This window comes from Nicotiana tomentosiformis, chromosome 10 (genome assembly GCF_000390325.3).
Source record: "Nicotiana tomentosiformis chromosome 10, ASM39032v3, whole genome shotgun sequence".
Classification (NCBI taxonomy): Eukaryota; Viridiplantae; Streptophyta; class Magnoliopsida; order Solanales; family Solanaceae; genus Nicotiana; species Nicotiana tomentosiformis.
Window position 1 is genome coordinate 4,151,620 of NC_090821.1, and position 20,159 is coordinate 4,171,778.

A 20,159-nucleotide genomic window follows, 5' to 3' on the forward strand; every position below is an offset into this window, starting at 1 on the left:
CCCAATCGTCGGCGACCGGGGGAAGATACATACGCTCCATTTGTAACCGAGATACGAACTCTCTGAGCATCTCGTTGTCTCTCTGTTTTACTTTGAAGAGGTCCGACTTTCTAGTCTCGACCTTTATCACTCCGGCATGTGCTTTGACGAAGGAATCTGCGAGCATGGCAAAAGAATCAATGGAGTTAGGTGACAAATTATGGTACCATATCATCGCCCCCTTTGATAACGTTTCTCCGAATTTCTTCATCAGTACAGACTCAATCTCATCGTCCTCTATTTCGTTCCACTTTATTGGGCATGTGTAAGAAGTGACACGTTCGTTGGGGTCGGTAGTTCCATTATACTTAGGAATTTCTAGCATGCGAAATTTCTTCGGAATAGGCTTAGGAGCCGCGCTCGGGGGGAAGGGCTTTTGTACAAACTTCTTTGAATCCAAACCCTTCAAAATCGGTGGTGCCCCCAGAATTTGATCAACTCGGGAGTTATATGTTTCTACTTTTTTGTCATTCGCTTTAATTTTCTTCTCCCCCGATTCAATTTGCTTTGTCAGCTCCTCGAACATTTTCAAGATAGCGGGGTCGATCCCTGACTCATTCGCATTTGACCTCCCCGACACTGGTTCGACCCTGTGAATAACTTCCTGTGATGGCTCGGGTTCAACCCTACTCGGTGCGTGGTTCTGATTTTGAAGTTTTGCTATTGCAACTTGTTGAGCCTGCATCATTTCGAATATTATTTGAAGGCTAATTCCGCCTTCTTCGCTGACCTGTGCATTATGACAGGCTGATCGAACGTCTTTACGGATGCTATTTTCGGGGTCGACGCCCAGATTTGCATTCAGGGCAACATGGGAACTGACGTCGATGGGGCCTGCAACTGGTACTCCCTCGAGATCAGCTGGAGGCACTTCGTTTCCTGGGGCGGCTACATTATTGTTTTCGCCATGAAAACCAAGGCCATTATCGATTTATGTGGGTGCTGCTCGAGAGTTTGACATGTTGATCCTGGAATAAAAAAACGCTTACAAGAACAAGTGTAAAACAGTATGTGTTATGAAAATTAGCACCAGGTAATCACTATTATTCTTAGCCCCATGGTGGGCGCCAAACTGTTTACCCTTAAAATTGGATGACAATTAAATTTGTAAGTGGTTTTAAGGATATGTGATTTCACTTGGCACAAACAGAGAAATATGGGAATTGAAGTTAGAAATTAACTGTAAAATGAAGCAAACCAATGTAACGCGCAAATTTGACCCTCGAGCTAGGTCGCCCTCGAACCAACTGAGTATATTATTGAAAAGTAAGAACTGAACAACTGAATAAGAGAGCTTAAGAGAGGAAACGTAATATATTGCTTTGTTATCCGTGAATGTCTCCTTACAAAATGATTGGAACCCTCTTTATATAGTAGATGAGTTCTACATATGGTATAATTCTAAATACAAAATGAAATCATTTGATTGGCTAATCAACCGATCTTGACTTGATACATGCCGAGATCTCTGCCACAATCTTCGCCCGGTCACGGATTCCTCGGCTTTCTGTTATTCGACTTAGTAGGCTTCCTTCGATCTCGCTAGATCTCTATCCTTCTCGGTCTCGACCTTAGCTGATCTCGATCTCGATCTATCCCTGAATCGCGAGCTAGGCAATATTTATTCATGTAACGATCCAATATAACTTGGGATTGAACCTCGGTCTGCCATCCCGATCTCGATTAACCATACAAAATCAGGCAAACCCGATTCTGACCGTATACAACTTCATTTGGATGTTCCGAATGTGAGATTGAATTTTTTTTTAGGCAATTTAACATGAATATTTCATTTGAATATTTATTTTTATAAGAAGAACAAAAAGCTCAACCTATAGTCTCAAAATAAAAAATTCAAAATATCCAAACGCCCATCGCTAATAGTTTTGGTACTGTGGCCTTAACAGGTCAAACACAAACTCTACCGTATAAAATAGTAAAGAAATGAAAGGAATATTATTTATTTAATGAAAAACACATTAATTTAATGCACAAAATGGATTCGGATAAAAAGATCCGGTCCAATGGGCCCACCACCTCTCTCTCCCCAAAAACGTGGCACTCTCAATCAGAATATAACTCAGCCACCGCAACATAAAAAAGCCCACAGTACTGGTGAAAATACCAAGAGATCAAGCTCTCAAAAAAAGTCTCTAGGGTTTCGCTAGGGTTTGTTTCTGTGCTACTATGGCGTCGGAGAGTGATCAGGGACGTAGGATCAAGGGATCCGTGAAATGGTTTGTTGCGACCAAACACACTCACGCAAGTATACGCGGTCGTAAAGTAATAAAGTGACTAAAAGTCGGATGTCGAACCCACGAGGACTTATGATTAACTATTAACTAAATTAGACTATCCCAATTATCTAAACAAGAATTAAATCTAAAAATATTTTATTCTAAACTAATTAAATAAGAAAAATATAAATAATGAACTTTGAACAGAGAAAGAGCAGATTTTAATGATATCAATGTAATGAAAACGATCTAGGGTTATGGGCTATCTAACAATCCTATTGTATTCTTCAATTGAATTGACCGACTAATTTATCTAGCTTATTGGTTGACAGGGTTAATGCTCATAAGAATCTGTCGAGTTCTTACTCGCCTATTCAAGCTAACCTAACGCCTATATGTCTATGGAGTTAGAATCAACAAGAACGCATTTATAATTCCTGTAAATCAACCAAGCAAGGCAATTAGGTATATGTCTATCCTAACTACGAATCCGTTCCCCGATGCCCGAGTTCAAGAACTTGCCCTACTCAATCCTATATGCAATATAGAATTCCCACTTTCGAGTTCAATTCTAGATTCGTAGATAATATTCAATTGGTGATCAAGCAATTAAATAATTAAGCGCAAGATTGAATAAATAAACTAATATGATAAATCAAGAAGTCAAAATCAATATCCGAATAACAATAGTCATGAAAGAACCACAACCCTAGAACGTGAAGTTTAGCTCCATATAGACATGGTAGCCAAACAACAAATCATACAAAGAAACATAAAGATTACTAAGTTTGGTGGGAGAAAGATGGAACTTGATGAATTCCGGCCTCCACAGCTTTGTCGTGGCTTTTTTTCCCTTCCCCATATGTTAGCTGACCTAAAAGAGGCGTTTTTAGCTTATATATTGCGTACAAAAGTCGTGGGCTAGAGTTCTCCTAACCTTAGTCCAAATCGGCTTCAGGGATTGATGCTAAGGTGGATGCGACGCATCCACCTCGTCCTCCATTTCAATTTTGCCTGCGAAGGTGGATGCGACGCATCCACCTTGTCCTCTATTTCTCAGCTTTGCATGCGAGGGTGGATGCGACGCATCCACCCCTAGTTCCTCCATCTCAGCTTTGCCCAGGTGCGGATGCTATGGCGGATGCTATGGGCTGACTTCACTGCTAAGGGTGCGCGAACTGATCTTTTTCTAGATTGGATGCGACCTCTCTTCCTCTACCTAGAGCACCTTTTCTTCATATTTTTGCACTCCAAATACCCTAATTCACCACACACAACTCAATTAGTCATAAAACCAATAATTAAACCATGTTGGGCATTTTAAAGATCAAATAACATCAAGAAGCGGTTAAGACATGGGTAAAGTAACATCAACACATATCGAAATATGCCAAACATCATGGTTCAATGATCAAAGGGGTTTCGGTTTCATTACTCCTGATGACGGCGGTGAAGATCTGTTTGTTCATCAATCTGGTATCAGATCTGAAGGCTTTCGTAGCTTAGCTGAAGGTGAAGTTGTTGAGTTTGAAGTTGAGTCTGGTGATGATGGCCGTACTAAGGCTGTTAATGTTACTGGACCGGATGGTGCGCCTGTTCAAGGTGGTGGCCGTGGCGGAAGCGGTGGAGGCGGCAGCGGGGGTCGATATGGTGGTGGAGGTGGATATGGCAGCGGTGGAGGTGGTAGATATGGTGGAGGTGATGCTGGTTACGGAGGTGGTCGGTATGGAGGTGACGGTGGATACGGCGGCGGTGGTGGTAGTAGGTATGGTGGAGGCGGCGGATATGGCAGCGGCGGCGGTGGTGGAAGCGGGTGTTATAAGTGTGGAGAAGAAGGGAATTTTGCGAGGGAATGTACTCAGGGCGGCGGCGGCGGCGGTTATGATAGTGGAGGCGGCGGATATGGCAGCGGCGGCGGTGGATATGGTGGTGGAGGTGGGAGATATGGTGGTAGTGGCGGAGGAGGTGGTGGTGGCTGTTTCAAGTGCGGGGAAGAAGGGCATTTTGCACGTGAATGCCCTAACAGCAGTGGTCGTTGAAGCTCTGTAGAACTGAGAGGGTAAATGTGTATATTCACATTTTGCACTCCTTTTTCCTATGCTTTCTAGTACTTTTTTTTTGTTAATGTCATTTTGAAGTGTTAAAAGGGATGAACCATTTAATGTTTTTTTGAATGATCGTATTGCATATGGTCACCTTTTAGTTTCTTGAACTATTATTAGGATATGGTTATGGTTCCCTCTGCTTGATTATTGCCTATTAGGATTAGTGTAGTATTGGTTATGGACTAGTGTTTCAGCTTGAAGCTTTTGGAAATGTGCATTTTCTGTACATGTATATACATACATGTTTGGAAGATTGATCAATTATCAGCTGCTAGCTTTACGGTTTTGTAGTATTTTGCTGTTGTTTCTGTTTTTGCCTCTGTTTCCTTCCATCTATTTTCTGGCTCAGTAATAATTGTTACTATCTTTCTGGCCCTCTTTGTTGATATTGCTTGTTTCTATTATTTTTTCATCTTTCTTGAGCCGAGTTTCCATTGGAAACAGCCTCTCTATCATAAGTTCTACACACTGCCTTCCAAGACTCCACTAATGGAATCGACTCCGCTAGTGGAATCGACTCCACTAGTGGGATTCCAGTGGGTTGTTATTGTTGTAGCTTTTATTGCCCTTCCATTTACATTTTACATATGCTGCTTTTATGTTTTTGTTCATAATATATGGTTATGGATGGAAATGAGCTTTTATTTATTGCTTGTGATTGTTTCTTTTCATCAGGCAGCATGTATTTTGAGATTGGTTCTTTGGACAGTATTGTTTGGGACCTTGGTTCTTTGTAAATTTATGAGAAACTGCTGGTAATTGACCGGTTCTGTGAATGAGACTAAATTTGACTACATCAACAGTTGATATGAATGGTTTAGTTTGGTTTAGGTAGAGAGTATCTAGGGGTGCAAGACAACTCTCTAGATGGTTTAGTTTGGTTTAGGTAGAGAGTATCTAGGGGTGCGAGACAACTCTCTAAAAAACTCAACAAAATAGCCCTGTAACTTTGGGAGAAGGGGTGCCTCTTCACCCCGGGGTTGCGGTGACCAGGCCCGGGCAACTGTTTACCTTAAAGACAGGTCTTTGCAAAGTCGTAAGACCATGTATGTGGGCGTCTAATTAAGTGTAATGTGGAATGGTGGTTGTGATTTGCGAACACCCCGTTGCTTTGAAGATTTGTATGCTAGACTGGCAAATTATTTTGTTTTAGTATGGAATGGACTTTGACAAGCGAATTTGATAATTAAAGATCTCCAGTGATATTGCAATAATAATGCAATAAAACAAGTAACATTTCACTTGTCTGAGAGAATCAACATTCCTCAATGTTTGCTTTCACGTAGAGCAAGTTAAAGAGGAGAATTTCTTTCCATTAGTCGGTTATTTCTTCTTGATTCTACTCTTTCTATTCCTGTCAGCTTGCTTTTTCATCTGGATCTTTTGTCAAGTTCTATAAGGTATGTATCTTTTGTCTTCATCAATCATCTGTATCAACTTAGAAGAAAAAAAGAAAAAGAAAAAACCAGTTACATTGGCTTCATAGAGCCCCACCTAAACCAGGAAAAGTATATGCATTTTTGTTTCATAATGCATAATATGATAATAACATTCGACAAATCAAATCATTTATAATCCTTATGGCTGACAAATAAGAACCATGGAACTTGAAAAAAGAAGCTTCTAACAGCTCTCTTCCCCTACTAACATGAAGGGAAAGATAAAGTACTACAAGTCTTGCACAGATGAAATGTTATCTCTGAATCTATGCTAATCAGAGAGTAAACTGTAAAAGCACAACTACAACAATGAACGATATGTTCTGTCGATTAGACAAGGTTAGTGTTTTGCCTATACAGCAAGGCTAATCTTATACACACTCCACTTTACACTGTATTCTTTTCTCATCATCTTCAAACTCACCACCTAAGTTCTGCGTCACTGTTTTCGCTAGCAGTGTTAGAGCTGGATGTGGCCTTCCCAGCCGAGTGACTGAGATTTTCTGTTTGCTAGCATTAGCATACTCACTATGTTCTTGGATGGTTTCGCAAGGCAAGATGACTAACTAATAACCTGATAGTATTAGTTTGAGCAAATTGATCTTGACATTTAGGATGATGTGAAGCCAGTTCTGATATAGCCCAAGCCACCATAATTTGAACCTTCATGCTCCCTTCTTTGAGGATTTTCTCAAACACTGAACAAAACACCAGCTTTTACGATGTGTTCGGCGCTTTCTGGATCACGTTAAAAGAAGGCCAATTGCCCTTAAGGCATTTTCTTGACCCTCCATTGTTCCTTCTTTACCAACTTCAATAATGGTCCAACCCCGGCCACTTTCCTCTATGATCAACTTCCCATATCGTTCATTGTCCCGAGCCAACGATACAAGAGATAAAGCAGCTGTACCCGAACGTTCCTTTAAAGACCCTGAGCACAACATACTAATCTGTTTCCATATAAGACACAAAAATGGCTCGTTTGAGGCTATAGGAGGAATCCTAAGATATTCATCAGGCTGTGCTTGTATTCAATGTAAACCATTGGGTAAAATCTCCTACTAATATTCAATGTTCCTTTTTCTTTTTTTCCTGGATTCATAATGGAAGCTTTTGGTTGGTTGTTCAACAAAGTCATTCACTTCCAACGTGTCAAATATTCAATCATTGCATTAAGGTAAGTTGTCTACCTCATACCGCTTAGGGTGAGGTTGTTCTCCGGACCCTACGTGAATGCGAGATTTTTCGTGCATTGGGCTGACCCTTTTTACCTTACAGTTTTTTAATATTTGTTGCACAAAACAAGTTTCTGTTTGATGAAAAAAAATGGAGGATGTATTATAAAAAAGAGACTACTTTTTTGAGAAACTGAACTGTTTTAACCAGAGGGACAAAAGAACATCGTAAATTTCTATATTGGGAATGACAGCTAAGAGTGTATTTCTTCTCATATATCATGTTCTCGCATATACTCAATTCCTCAAAACAATCTTACAACAGAAAACGAATTACAATAACAATTGAGTCTCGATTTCAAACAAGTTGGACCACACAAGACCTATATACAGACTAGAAAATAATCCATCTTCGGCAAGTAGGGGTGCACTCCTACTTGCTACTCAAACTATATACATAAAAATAAAATTTCTGAAACACATACATATATACTATTTAGACCTATAAACATTTGTTCAGATTCAGAACTTCCCTTCAATCCTTGCATTTGTAAGACCAATGCATGCATCCACAAAATCTTCATCTATAAAGTCTGATGAAAATATCTGCAACCGATCACCATAACCTCGAGCAATACATTCCATAACAAACAGCCTCGCATACGGATGAATCCGATCTGTCACAGGTTTCACACACAGGACTGGATTATCAGCCTGTGGTGTGACCGTATTCTCCACTCTGTAAAAGAATTTCCGGGATGTTACAGGTGGCTGCTCACTCAAATGCTTCATGTTACTCTCGAACTTCGTTTCAGGTAAGTCAGTATCTATCCAGTTATCTTTTAGGTAACATGAACTCCATAACCGACTTCCATGTTTTGGCTGAGGTGATTTTCTTGGTTTCCAAACACATATTATCCTCTTTGGCAATAACTCTGCAATAGTCTTGTTGAAAACATTGTCATCTTGGTGGATGAGAAATTCTCCTAGCTGATCCTCTAGGTACTTGTCGAAATCCGGGGGATCATCATGGCCGAATTCAGTACGAATTTCTAGGATTATTATCTCTGAATGTGTTTCAGACAGAAATTTTTTGACGTCGTTGATAACGACGTCAACATTGTAGGAAAGAAGGATGCCATGGCATATACGACGATCTTCTTGAACACGGATATCAAGGACGCGAGCGCCAATTACTAGTTGTTCATAAATGGACAGAGATTGACATTGAGCAAAAGGGCGAGATATGAATGGGATGCCTATATTGTTAGTTGCTGAATCATGTGTACCTGCAGAGGCGGATGGAATACTTAATTAATTGGTTTAATTGAATTCAGTATTTTCGACACATAGCAGACATATATATGTAGAAGAGGCAGCCCATGCACGAAGCATCCCAATTCACGTAGGATCGGAGAAGGGCCGCACCCAAGGGATAATGTAGGTAGTCTACCCTGATGCATGCATCAGTGGCTGATTCTATAGCTCGAACCCATGACCTATAAGTCACACGGAGACATATGCATAGAAAATCATCAAAATTTTAATAAATATTTTCAAAAGTGCAACGAATTCATACTAAGAACCTCAAGGTTAAAACTAATTAAATTTAAATTCTGAATCCGCCGTTAGGTACCTGGCCAAACAATCTTGTTGACATGGAGTTTCTCAGGGATAAGTGCTGACATCCAATTTTTTCTGTCTTGTACATGATAATCACAACCAGGAAAGTTGCATCCATTTTTCTCCTTGAGATCATACAAGATTTTCTTCTGAGTATGAATAGATTTTCGTCTTTCCACCTGTTTACTCACCTCAGCACCCATTTTCAGAATAAACCAAGAAGAAGAAGAAACAATTAAGCACTCCCTCTTCTTTTTGTTTTGCTTTCCTTCTTCTCTTTCTTAGCACATCAAAAAGATCTGTTGATTTATGCATTTTTAATGCTTTTCTTGTTTTCACTCTGCTGTAAATACTTTCTTCAATTAATTATGACAAAGAAAGTGAATCTTGGAGCAACGGTCAAATTGTCTTCGTGTGACCTATAGGTTACGGGTTCGAGCTGTAAAATCAGTCATTGATGCTTGCATCAGGACAGGCTGCCCACATCATATTCCTTAAAGTGCGGCCCTTTTCCGGACCTTGCGTGAACGCGAGATACTTTGTGCACCGAACTCTTTTTTAATTAATTATGACAAAGAGGGACAAACTTCCTTTTAGATATTTTATTCGTTTCAACATACTATCTGGACATGGTTTCTTGGGGTAGGTAGCCTTGTAGGGATGGAAATAGACTTGCGGTATTAGAAAGCAGTTTTGGTGATAATGGGGGTCCGCCTTTGCTTGAATTATTGGTTTTTGGTAAAGAGTGATAATTGCTATTTTATCTATCATGTGGCTATCATAATCCTTATTTAATTTGTTGGTTTGAATTTAATTTAATTTGTTGGTAACATCTGTCATATCAACGTCAAGATCAATACGATGGTGTAGTTGGTACAAAATGAAATACAAAATAGTCCAAAGGAGCAAGACTAATTATTCATCTAAAGTGGCAAGGTTGATTATTCAATATTGATCCAAGGTGTACTAATCATATTTGTGGAGAAGTGCCAAATCAACAAGATTTGTAAACTGCTGATGATATGGCTGATGATATGAAACTATACCCTGCTTGGACGCACGGCGGATGTATCGGGGCAAGAGTCAGAATTTTCGTTAGGTGCTGTGTCAAAATATATAAAAGTAAGCATATCAGAAAATTAAGGGGAGTCAATACATAATATATATATATATATATATATATTCTTTTTAGCTAGCTACACAGTATATTTTTCCCACGAAGGGGTGGTATTTGACATTCCTTCTTGTAAGGTGGCTTCGCCACTGGGATGTACTACTATAGTTACAGGTTCAATTTATCTATAACTTTTGAAGTAGAGCATAAATTTATGTGTAAACTTTATTAAAATTGCAATAGATAGTAGATATAAACTCACAATATTAAAAATAAAGTAATAAGTTTAATGCTAAAAACCTTAGAGGTTGAACCTATAGAATTTAAATCTTGGATCCGCCTCCGCTTAGAGTTAGAAGACTTAGGGTTGTTTGGATTGAAGACAAGTTATGCTGAGATTAGTTATACTGAGATTAGTTATGCTGCGATTAGTTATCCTGGTATTATTTTTTATTAACTGTTTGATATGTTGTATTAATCCTGGGATTGTCAATTTTCCTTCTTTATCATGGGATAATTTATCTCGCGATTACTATTCCACCATATGGTAGGTATAAGTTATCCCGATACTATTTTTAATTCTGAAATAACTAATCTCAGGCTTAATAACCAAACAAAAGATTAGACGATACTAAAAGTTTTATCCCATAATTATTTTTACTTAACAACCGTACCAAACGACCCATTAAAGAGCTAAAAATACCAAAAAAGATATTTTGCACATCAATCTAATCTTTCATACATCAATAGTTAGCTTGTCACCACAATAAGATGCTCCTCTTAACAATATAATAATACAGTACGTGAAACGACCCAATTAGAAACAATACAATAGCATTGTCCGGAGCAAAAGTTCCCCTTTTGCTTAATTAAGCAACATGTTTCTAAGGATGTTAACGATGTGTTGAAGCAATTCAGGGTGTGTTTGGTACAATTTTTTCATTTTTGTTTGGTGGCACAAAATAGTTTGAAAAATATTTTTATATATATATATATATATATATATATATATATAATTGAGGGGAAAAGAGTGATGACGTGGCACTTCTCAAAAGCTAGGAATTCTATTTATCTTTTCCCACATTGTTTTGGATTATTCTCTTATTTTAGCCATTTACCTCATTAGTTAACCATTTAGCCAAACGTTTCATTGAAACGTCACTCACTTATTGAGTCACAATTAAAGCACCGTTTCAAATCTTCCCTCTACCTTTTCAATTATACGTTTGCTTTCCCTAAGAAAGCCAAAAAAACTAGATTTCCTTTTCTTCCCATTAATCTACTTAATTACGCTTCTTTTATTTTCTTCTTTCTCACACACAATTTCACATACATTTACATTTGTATATTAGAAAATACAGATGCATTACATAACATCAGTGGAAGAAGGATCGAAGAAACAGAGCACAAGAAGAGTTAGTAAAGGTTGTTTGATGAATTAATTATAATGGAGCCCTTTTTTTAATGATACAATTCAGGAGAGGATTTGTAGGGGGGGGAAAAATGAGAAATTGGAGCTTCGAGGCATGATGATGCACATGGGAAGACCGGCAAGAACAAGATTTTTGGTAAATAGTATTACAAGTAACCTTTTTTATTTTCTTCATGTTAAAGATCAGATTTCATTGCGTATAGATAAATTTCATGCAGTGACGGAGCCAGGATTTTCATTAAGGGGAGTCAAAATATAAAGAAACAAACTCACCAAGAAGTCAAGGGGTGTCATTATATAGTATATATACATATTTTTAAAAACATTACCGAGCTAAACAATATAATTTTCCGACGAAGGGGTATCGGTTGACACCCCTTGGGTGCAAGTGGCTCTGCCACTGATTTCATGATACTATAATTAACGTAAAAGGATTAAAGTAAACTCTTTTATAAGTATTCTCACATTTTCTAATTATTATATTATCCCTCAAATATTTTCTTTTATTCTATTTAGATTACTACAACTGAGCAATAGTAATGTGATTATATGAAGTTGTCATGATTTACTATTTACATGGTAACATCATAAGTTTGAACTGTTTTGTTACATATTTTTTAAAGTCTGTATTAATTATGTGAAAGGATAAATAATTTTGAAGTGTTAGTGGAACAGAAAGAAACAAGAACTCTAAAAGAATTCGAATAGACACTTTTTCCTCCATGCTTATATGTGAAACAAAAAAATTTATCTTGAAACAAAAGAAGCAATTTTGAATGTTTTCTCGGAGAAATAGGAGAAAATAAAACTTTCATAGACATGAAGAGGGTGAAGGGATGGGCCAAAGCTTCTATCTTTTTCAGTAACGTAGAAAAGAGGAGAGAAAAAGGAAGTAGCTATAGGAAAAGAAAGAAAAAGAATAAAAAATGATAGACGATACAAGAGATAGTATCATTTTTGCTCGGATGAGTACCTTATTAATTTAGGGGATGAATAATATCATTATTCAATTGGTAATATCATTATTTCTTTGTACTTTTTTTACTAATAATTCCTTTTTTTATTATTTTCTTTGTAATATTTTCCTTGTACATTTTAATTTTTCTTCATATACTTTTGCATATTGTATTTTGTGTGTTTCGAAAAGGTTTTAGATCAATAAGCAATTTCATAAAAGAAATGCTTGAAGTAATCCTACATTTATTTTGGTACGAGCTGAGAACACATATTATCTTACAATAGATTGACTTTATACATTTCCTTTGTCCCTTCATATTTTTTCCATCGTTTTATCATATATAATTATTATTTTTTTGGATTATTTTAGAATTTTTTTCACCCAATCTATTATTATTATGTAAACTACTACACCATTTTCATGATAGACAGACATAACACCAATTTTTCTTTGTCTATGATTTTCTACGGGTTTCTTTGATTTTTCACCGTCAAAAACCAAAATTCACCGTACAAGAAAAACACACAACGCTTCAAAAACAATCGTTTTTTTTATAACAGATTCTTTACTCTCTCTGTTTCTCTTCTTCCCTCTATCTATGTATTCATCGTCCTTTGTCTTTCTATTTTCCTATTGTCCTTTTTGTTTGCCTTTGCTGAAATTCCCTATACTCCTCCCTCTTTTCTCTTCTACACTGCTTTTGCTACACCTTTGTTGATTTACTTTAATTCCTTAGCTAATTTCTAAATTATTTCCTCACCGCCGTTTCCATTTGTGTTTTTCACTTACTTGCACTTTGATTTTTGATTATGCTCTGTCTTTGACTTACTCCTTCGCCAGCGCAGAAGAATTGGATAACGACTGCTTATTTTGACGCCCATGAAGCGTTCGTAAATATGCCCCATACTTGATCTTACCCACAGATTCAGAAAATGCTGCAAATTTAATCAACACTTGCCGGTCTGTAATCCTTTCAAAGTTAACCTTTACCAACTGCGCCTTCTTTGCATATCTTTTCAGCATTTTAAATGTTAGACCCTTGAAGTTTAACAATTCAGTTGAGCACATGATTTATTTTTCTTTTTACGTTGATAGATGGTAGTGCAAACGAACAAAAGGCCGTGAAAAGATTCAGTTTGGCCTTCTCCATTCGTATTTGAGGTACGTTCCGAAGATTCTTAACTATTATTATGCTTTTTGCACAATTGATAACCAAAAGTATGAAGATTCTAATATACATTACTTTTTCAAAATTGATAACTAACGGTGTGCCTGATATGGAGTACCCGAATTTTACTTTACTGATACTTTAATGGTTAAAGAGTTCGTCAACGATGTTGATTATAGTTTACTGATATGGAGTTTAGACTATATTAAATTTTCATTGTAGCCTCATATATTGGTATTCAAACTCAAAGCATTGCGAATTAGTTTTTAAAATAAGATCTTCTTGATGTAGACACTGAGACACGTAACTTAAAAGGTTAAAGGAAAAAAAATTCAAAGTCAGAGAGCATTGGTGGAGGTTATAAAATCAATAATACTCCAAAATAATCAAGAACCAAACAAAATCAACATTTTTCCTATAAAATTTACTCTGCTCTACCAAGGTTCTTTCCTTATTTTGATTACAACAATTTATTTTCCTGTCAAGAACACGCATTTGAACTAACTTGAAATCTGTAAGAAAAAATGCAATAAAAAACTTCTAAAACTTTTATAAGAAATTTAAACCTAAATGCATGGGAAATATTTTGTATCTAAGAGAACCTTTTTACTTTGCAGAGAACCAATAACATTTCCAAATGAGTATTAAGGCTAGAATATCGGATATGAAGTAATACAGATAATCATGACATAATTTTATGCGGCATAATTGATTGCTTAATTGGTCTACTGTAAATTGATTGTTATTTATCCCTAATCAGTAGCAATTTTTTTACCTTCTTAACTCAACTTGATAAAGATTTATCATATATGTGTATATAATATATTTATGGGTGAAGAAAATTAAGGAGGAAGAAAACTAACTACCCTGCAATGAATATCCATATAAATAGCAAATTGGAAAACAACTGAAGGAAAAACCAATGAAGATTAAGACTCACCAACGGTTGTAGCAGCGATGAAGGGATGAGAGAAGGTAGTTAAAATACTAAATCGACATCACAGAAATAGTGCTAGAAATAAGAGAGGGAAAAAAAGCACAAAAGCCAGAGAAGAAGATGCTCACAAAAATGCACATATGAGGCGACATAGGGAGAGTTAAGTGCAATCACTCATTATTAACGGTTAGGGAATATTTTTTTATTTTATTTAATAGTGATGATTGATGACCATTGAACTTATTTTTATGTCTATAAATGTTGATTATAGTTTACTGATATGGAGTTTAAACTATATTAGATTTTCATTGTGACCTCAGATATTAGTACCGGATAGATCCTGGTACGTATTATTTTCGTTTTATTATATAGAATTCTTGCTATAGTAGTATTATTATACCGTTATCCTCTGTTGTAAAACCCAAAAGCCTCATTAACTCTGACTGTTTCTTGGTGATGTTTAAATGGATCTTCCGCTCATCCATTCTTCTTCTTAAAGTCTGAATGTGTTTTGTTCAATCTGTCATTTTGTTGACAGGTTAGATTATCCTCTCGCCCGACTAGGTATCTGGCACGTGATGTTGCAGCTCTTTAAGATGTTGCCATTCAGGTAGTCATTTCTTTGGCTTAAGATTTTGTTTCAGTCACAAATGTGTTTAATATTTTGTTAGGTAATTTAGCAAATATTAGTTCTTCCTTTTCCCTTGTTGAGTTTCCTTTCACTCTATTTTTGACATGTAGGAAGCTTATTTAGGTAACCTTCAATTTCCAGATTGTGTCCATTATTTCAAAGAAAACTTGCAAAGGTTGTCTGGCATAAATTACGCCCCGATAAAGATACGAAAAAGACGTTGAATCGTGTATTTTTTCTTGGGTCTTATATAGCGGTTCTATATTAAAATTTACTATACTCTTTCTAATTGAAAAATGAAACTCTACTTGCGTTGTGTATTGTGTATAATTTTAAACCATAAAGACACTGGACATTTACATCATTCTATTGGAGAATGAGGCCGGTAATGTGCTTAGTTGTATGGTTCTCCCTTATAATTGAGTACCTCCGATTTAACACGAAACAGATTGTTTAATTGCCAAGAGGTTAGTGTATTCATCTTCTCGAGTTATCCTTCAGTTCTAGCATTTTACTCCCTAAAGACGATTGCGCTCATTTGAGACGACACAAGTAGAGCTATCACAAAATTATCATGGATGCTTACGGGAAATGTAGGATCTTCCTCCCTTAAGTTTTAGTTGTTGACTATGAAATTTTTGTACATAAAGGAAGTCAGTAATGTTTACATTATCTTTGCATGTTGAATTTGATTAAAATTTGTCAATAATTTATATACAAATATAAAGCTAAAAAAATAAAATCTGATGTGGAACCTCCCATGCTCAGGGATGTACGATTTATCTCTTTTCTTCTTTTTTTGGAAATTTTCCTGTCTACATGATTGTTAAATAAATCCACAAGAATAAACACATCACTTTTGAATTACTGTATAATTTTTTTTTCTTTTTTATGTTTATTCGATCTGGTGATTTATAAATAGTTTACTTGCCTTGGTGCAGTTTATGCAGTAGCGCAGAGATGTCATGACCCGAAATTTTCCACCGACGGGACCGTGATGGCGCCTAATATTTCACTTGCTAGGCAATCCAACATTAGAGAATCATTAAACCAATTCCTTATTCACATTCAGTAATTAACAATAATTAACTAAGATGAAATATAATAAGTGTGGAATATCATAAAACTGTATTAATTACTGTCACCCGGATCTGGAATCACAATTTACAAGCATTCTAGAATTTACTGCAAGTAATAGTCTGAAAGAAATACAACTGTCTGAATGAAAGAAAACAGTAGGGCATAAAAGATAGACGGGGACTTCAAGGTCTGTGAACACCGATAGATCAACCTTGAGTCTCCGGACAGTGGACCAATAACAAAATCTCGATCAACCTGAGCCGGTATCAAAATCTGCACAGAAAGTGCAGAGTGCAGCATCAGTACAACCAACCCCATGTACTGGTAAGTGTCGAGCCTAACCTCGATGAAGTAGTGACGAGGCTAAGGCAAGGCACCTACAAATCAACCTGTACAATTTAACAATGTATATACAAATAACAGAAATGAAGAACTAAACAGGAATTGTCGGAAGAGGAACATACTGAGGGGAATACAAGATAAAGAACTACAACAGAATGATCACCTGAGCAGTCAATATACCATGAATCAATAGGAATAATGAATACATTAAGGAAAAATGCACGGCATCACCCTTCGTGCTTTTACTCTCAATCTCACCATAAAATTAATAGAAACGACACGACATCACCCTTCGTGCATTAACTCTCATATCATGGCACAGTATCACCGTTCGTGCATTAACACTCACAATATGGCATGGCATCACCCTTCGTGCATTAACACTCACAATATGGCACGTCATCACCCTTCGTGCATTAACACTCTCCCTTGCCATAATGTAATGCATAAATAACAACAGGGAGATAGAATAACAAGTACAAACCTTATTTCAACATTTGGTTCCATAATATCAATCTCAACTTTGAAATAAAAACTCAATTATCACCAAAAAATTCGTAAACATGATAAGAACGATAAATTGAACAACACTAGTATAACACGTAGCAATTTGGCATAGGAAAGAGACAATATAAGAAAAACAGAGAAACATTGAAAACAGGTAAATTGGCGGCGCATAAGTACTCGTCACCTCACATATACGCCGCTCACATAGATTTCACTTAGCAAGTAATCTAAGGCTCCTAATTCCCTCAAGTCAGGGTTAGACACAATACTTACCTCGCTCCAAATGCCACTTAATTCTCAATCACAACTTTTCCTTTGAGATTTATCTCCAAACCACTCGTATCTATTCAAAAATAACTCAATAATATCAAATACTGCTAAAGGAATCAATTATATTGCATAAATTAAATTTCCCAAATTTTTTTCTAAAAAGTCAAAAAATCGACCCAGGCCCGCTTGGTCAAAACCCAATGTTCGGACCAAAATTCATTTACACATTTATCCCCGAGCCCGAATATATAATTGGTTTTGGAATCCGACCTCAAATTGAGGTCTAAACCTCCCAAATTTCCGAAATTCCTAGTTTCTACCCTAACCCCTAATTCTACCATGAAAACTCTAGATTTTAGGTTGATAATTCAAGAAATGTAATGGGTAATTGAAAGAAAATGGTTTAGAATCACTTACCAACACTTTGGGGAAGAAAATGACTCTTGAAAATCGCCTCTGCCCGTTTAGTTCTTGAAAAATGTTGAAGAAATGGCTTAAACCCGTGTTTGATTCTGTTTTATGCATTGGGCGACAGTGTGCATCGCGTTCGCGAGGCCACTGTCGCATTCGCGAAGGGTACTAGCTGCCAACCCTTCGTGTTCGCGAGATCCTGCTCGCGTTCGCGATGGTTACTCCCCCTGGCCTTCTCGTTCACGAGGCATTGCTCGCGTTCGCGATGAAGGAACGACCAACCCTCCCCCAGGTGTGCCTAACACTACGCGTTCGCGAGGAGCTAGTCGCGTTCGCGAAGGGTAACACCCTTATCGCTTCGCGTTCGCGAAGAAGAAAACTTCAGCTGCCCAGTTTACTCTTCGCGTTCGCGAGAGTACCTTTGCGAACGCGAAGAAGGACATGCCAGAACACCTGCTGCAGCAAAATACCAGATTTTCAAAGTCCAAAACATCTCGTGGCCTATCCGAAACTCACCCGAGCCCTCGGGGCTCCAAACCAAACATGCACACAAGTCTAAAAATATCATACGAACTTGCTCGTGCGATCAAATCGCCAAAATAACACCTAGAACTACGAATTTAGCACCGAATCAAATAAAATTCTCAAGAACACTTTAAAATTTTTATTTTCTTAGCTGGACGTTCGAATCACGTCAAATCCACTCCGTTTCTCACCAAATTTCACAGACAGGTCTTAAATATCATAATGAACCTGTACCGGGATCCGTAACCAAAATACGGACCCGATACTAACAATGCCAAATATCAATCAATTCTTAAAAATAAATAATTTTCAGACTTTTAATTTTCATAAAAAATTCATAACTCAAGTTAGGGACCTCCGAATATGATTCCGGGCATACGCCCAGGTCCCATAATTCGATACGGACCTACAGGGACCGTCAAAGCATGGATCCGGGCCCGTTTACCAAAAATATTGACCGAAATCAACTAAAATCAACTTTTAAGGTAAAAATTCATATTTTCATTAGTTTTCAACATAAAAGCTTTCTGAAAACCTGCCCGGACTGCACACGCAAATCGAGGAGGGTAAAAATGAGATTTTTAAAGCTTAAGAGCGCAGATTCGAGTTCTAAAATATAAGATGACCTTTTGGGTCATCACAAGAGATGAGCAACTTCGTCAAGGTTGAATTTCTCTTTGGATCAGTTTTTGTTTTCCTCAATTCTCAGTATATTTTTGTTTCCACATTATTACCTCCATTTTGTAGATGTAAAAAGTAAATTGTACTATCTAAGTTCTCAAATAAATTATAGTAAATATCTATCCTGAAATGCAAATTTGGTTCCTTACTTCTTTGATGAGAATCAAAATAAATGTGTTAGGAATTATGTTAAGATATGTTTTCCCTACAATTATAGAGAATTTTAGTTTTGTGATTTGTCTTTAACTATTACAATTATTACGTGCATTACCTTCAAAATTTGACTCGGATGACTGGATTAATTTCCCTGGTTTATAAACATATTTAATCTTATGTTTGATCGTAACATTAAGCCCCATTGCAACCACTAAAACTATTTCTAATTCATTTGTTTAATCAAATTTCTTACCGTCAAATGTTCACATTGATTTCCTCTTTCCAGGTTTTACCAATCACTCTTTACGATCAAGTTTTGCTTCTCTAAGTCAATAATGGCGACCAACACTAATCTCCTCATTGTGTGCTTTCTGATTTCAACTGCTCTTTAATTTTTATGATTGTTGCTTTATCAGTTTTGGTCGCACTTATTTGTATAAAGTGATTAAGTTGTCGCTTTGAAAAAAGCTCTTCTCAACCTCAAAGGGTGTATCTTAATAATGGATTGGTGGACTTCAAAACCGTCAGATGGCATCACTTGATAATTATGTGAAGTTCATGACAAGAAGTTTGAAAAATAAGATGTGCGTTAAATAAGATATAGAGGGATTGTATATTGTTGAGCTTATACAAACGTGTGTGGGCTTTCTGTTAAGCATGAACATGATTTTTTCAATCTACCTGTCTATTCATCAAATAAATAACACTTATTTTAATTTAAACAATATGTATGATCATGGATCATCAATAATGATGCATCTAATGTGATTCCTACGACTTAATCTTCTTATTTGATATATTTAAATCACTTCTGAATTCGTTTTTAACTTAGAAAATAATTGTGATGGAGAAATTGTTTAAGAAGGCTGAATGCTTTTTTGACCTCTATTTATAGTATAGGAGGTAATATGAATCATCTATTCTGCTCCATTGGGCTTATTTCGTAAATAATTAGTCTTTTAATTATAAAGCAGTTAAAGATACTCCAAAACTAAGGTTCTCTAAATCTTATACTTCTCGGTACAACTTTCGGACTAAAAATGGGAGTCCGGTGTGTAACATATCCCCCGTTCATGCAGGGTCATCCAAGGGGTATAAATCTCAGACAACAACAACAATAACAATCCAGTATAATCACACAAGTGGGTATGGGGAGGGTAGGATGTACGCAGCCTTATCTCTACTCTAGCAAGACAGAGAGACTGTTTCCGATAGAAAATCTCAAATTATACTTTTAAATGCAAAGGGCATCTTCTTTTCTTTTCTTTTATTTCATTTTTCCGATTTGAAATGATTTTCTGCATTAAGATAGAAATTTAAAAGTTAATT

The 20,159-nt window shown here is 36.6% G+C and overlaps 2 protein-coding genes and 1 long non-coding RNA gene across 6 annotated transcripts; 2 read left to right on the plus strand and 1 right to left on the minus strand.

Moving 5' to 3' along the window:
- Positions 1-3,616: 3,616 nt before the first annotated feature.
- LOC104112215 (glycine-rich protein 2-like) lies at positions 3,617-4,674 on the plus strand. The gene has a single exon (XM_009622081.4). It carries the CDS (start codon positions 3,632-3,634, stop codon positions 4,313-4,315), a length of 684 nt encoding a protein of 227 aa, XP_009620376.1. The 5' UTR covers positions 3,617-3,631; the 3' UTR covers positions 4,316-4,674.
- A 2,569-nt stretch (positions 4,675-7,243) lies between these two features.
- On the minus strand, positions 7,244-8,821 carry LOC138900468 (uncharacterized). 2 transcript variants are annotated; one of them, XM_070187241.1, is made up of 2 exons: positions 8,628-8,821; positions 7,244-8,280 (listed from the first exon to the last, which is right to left on the minus strand). In XM_070187241.1, the coding sequence occupies exons 1-2, from the start codon at positions 8,819-8,821 to the stop codon at positions 7,518-7,520; spliced, it is 957 nt and encodes a 318-aa protein (XP_070043342.1). In that variant the 3' UTR covers positions 7,244-7,517. The 2 variants fall into 2 exon arrangements, with proteins under 2 accessions (XP_070043342.1, XP_070043343.1); XM_070187242.1 differs by lacking the exon at positions 8,628-8,821 and adding an exon at positions 8,449-8,611 and having other exon boundaries at positions 7,244-8,284.
- A 1,790-nt stretch (positions 8,822-10,611) lies between these two features.
- Positions 10,612-19,375, plus strand: LOC104107978 (uncharacterized). Of its 3 annotated transcripts, none has more exons than XR_688900.4 (4): positions 10,612-11,300; positions 12,963-13,082; positions 13,218-13,283; positions 14,766-15,714. It is a non-coding gene; the product is annotated as an uncharacterized lncRNA (long non-coding RNA). The 3 variants fall into 3 exon arrangements; XR_011411457.1 differs by lacking the exon at positions 10,612-11,300 and adding an exon at positions 15,800-19,375 and having other exon boundaries at positions 12,561-13,082; positions 14,766-14,837; XR_011411456.1 differs by lacking the exon at positions 10,612-11,300 and having other exon boundaries at positions 12,825-13,082.
- Positions 19,376-20,159: the final 784 nt, after the last annotated feature.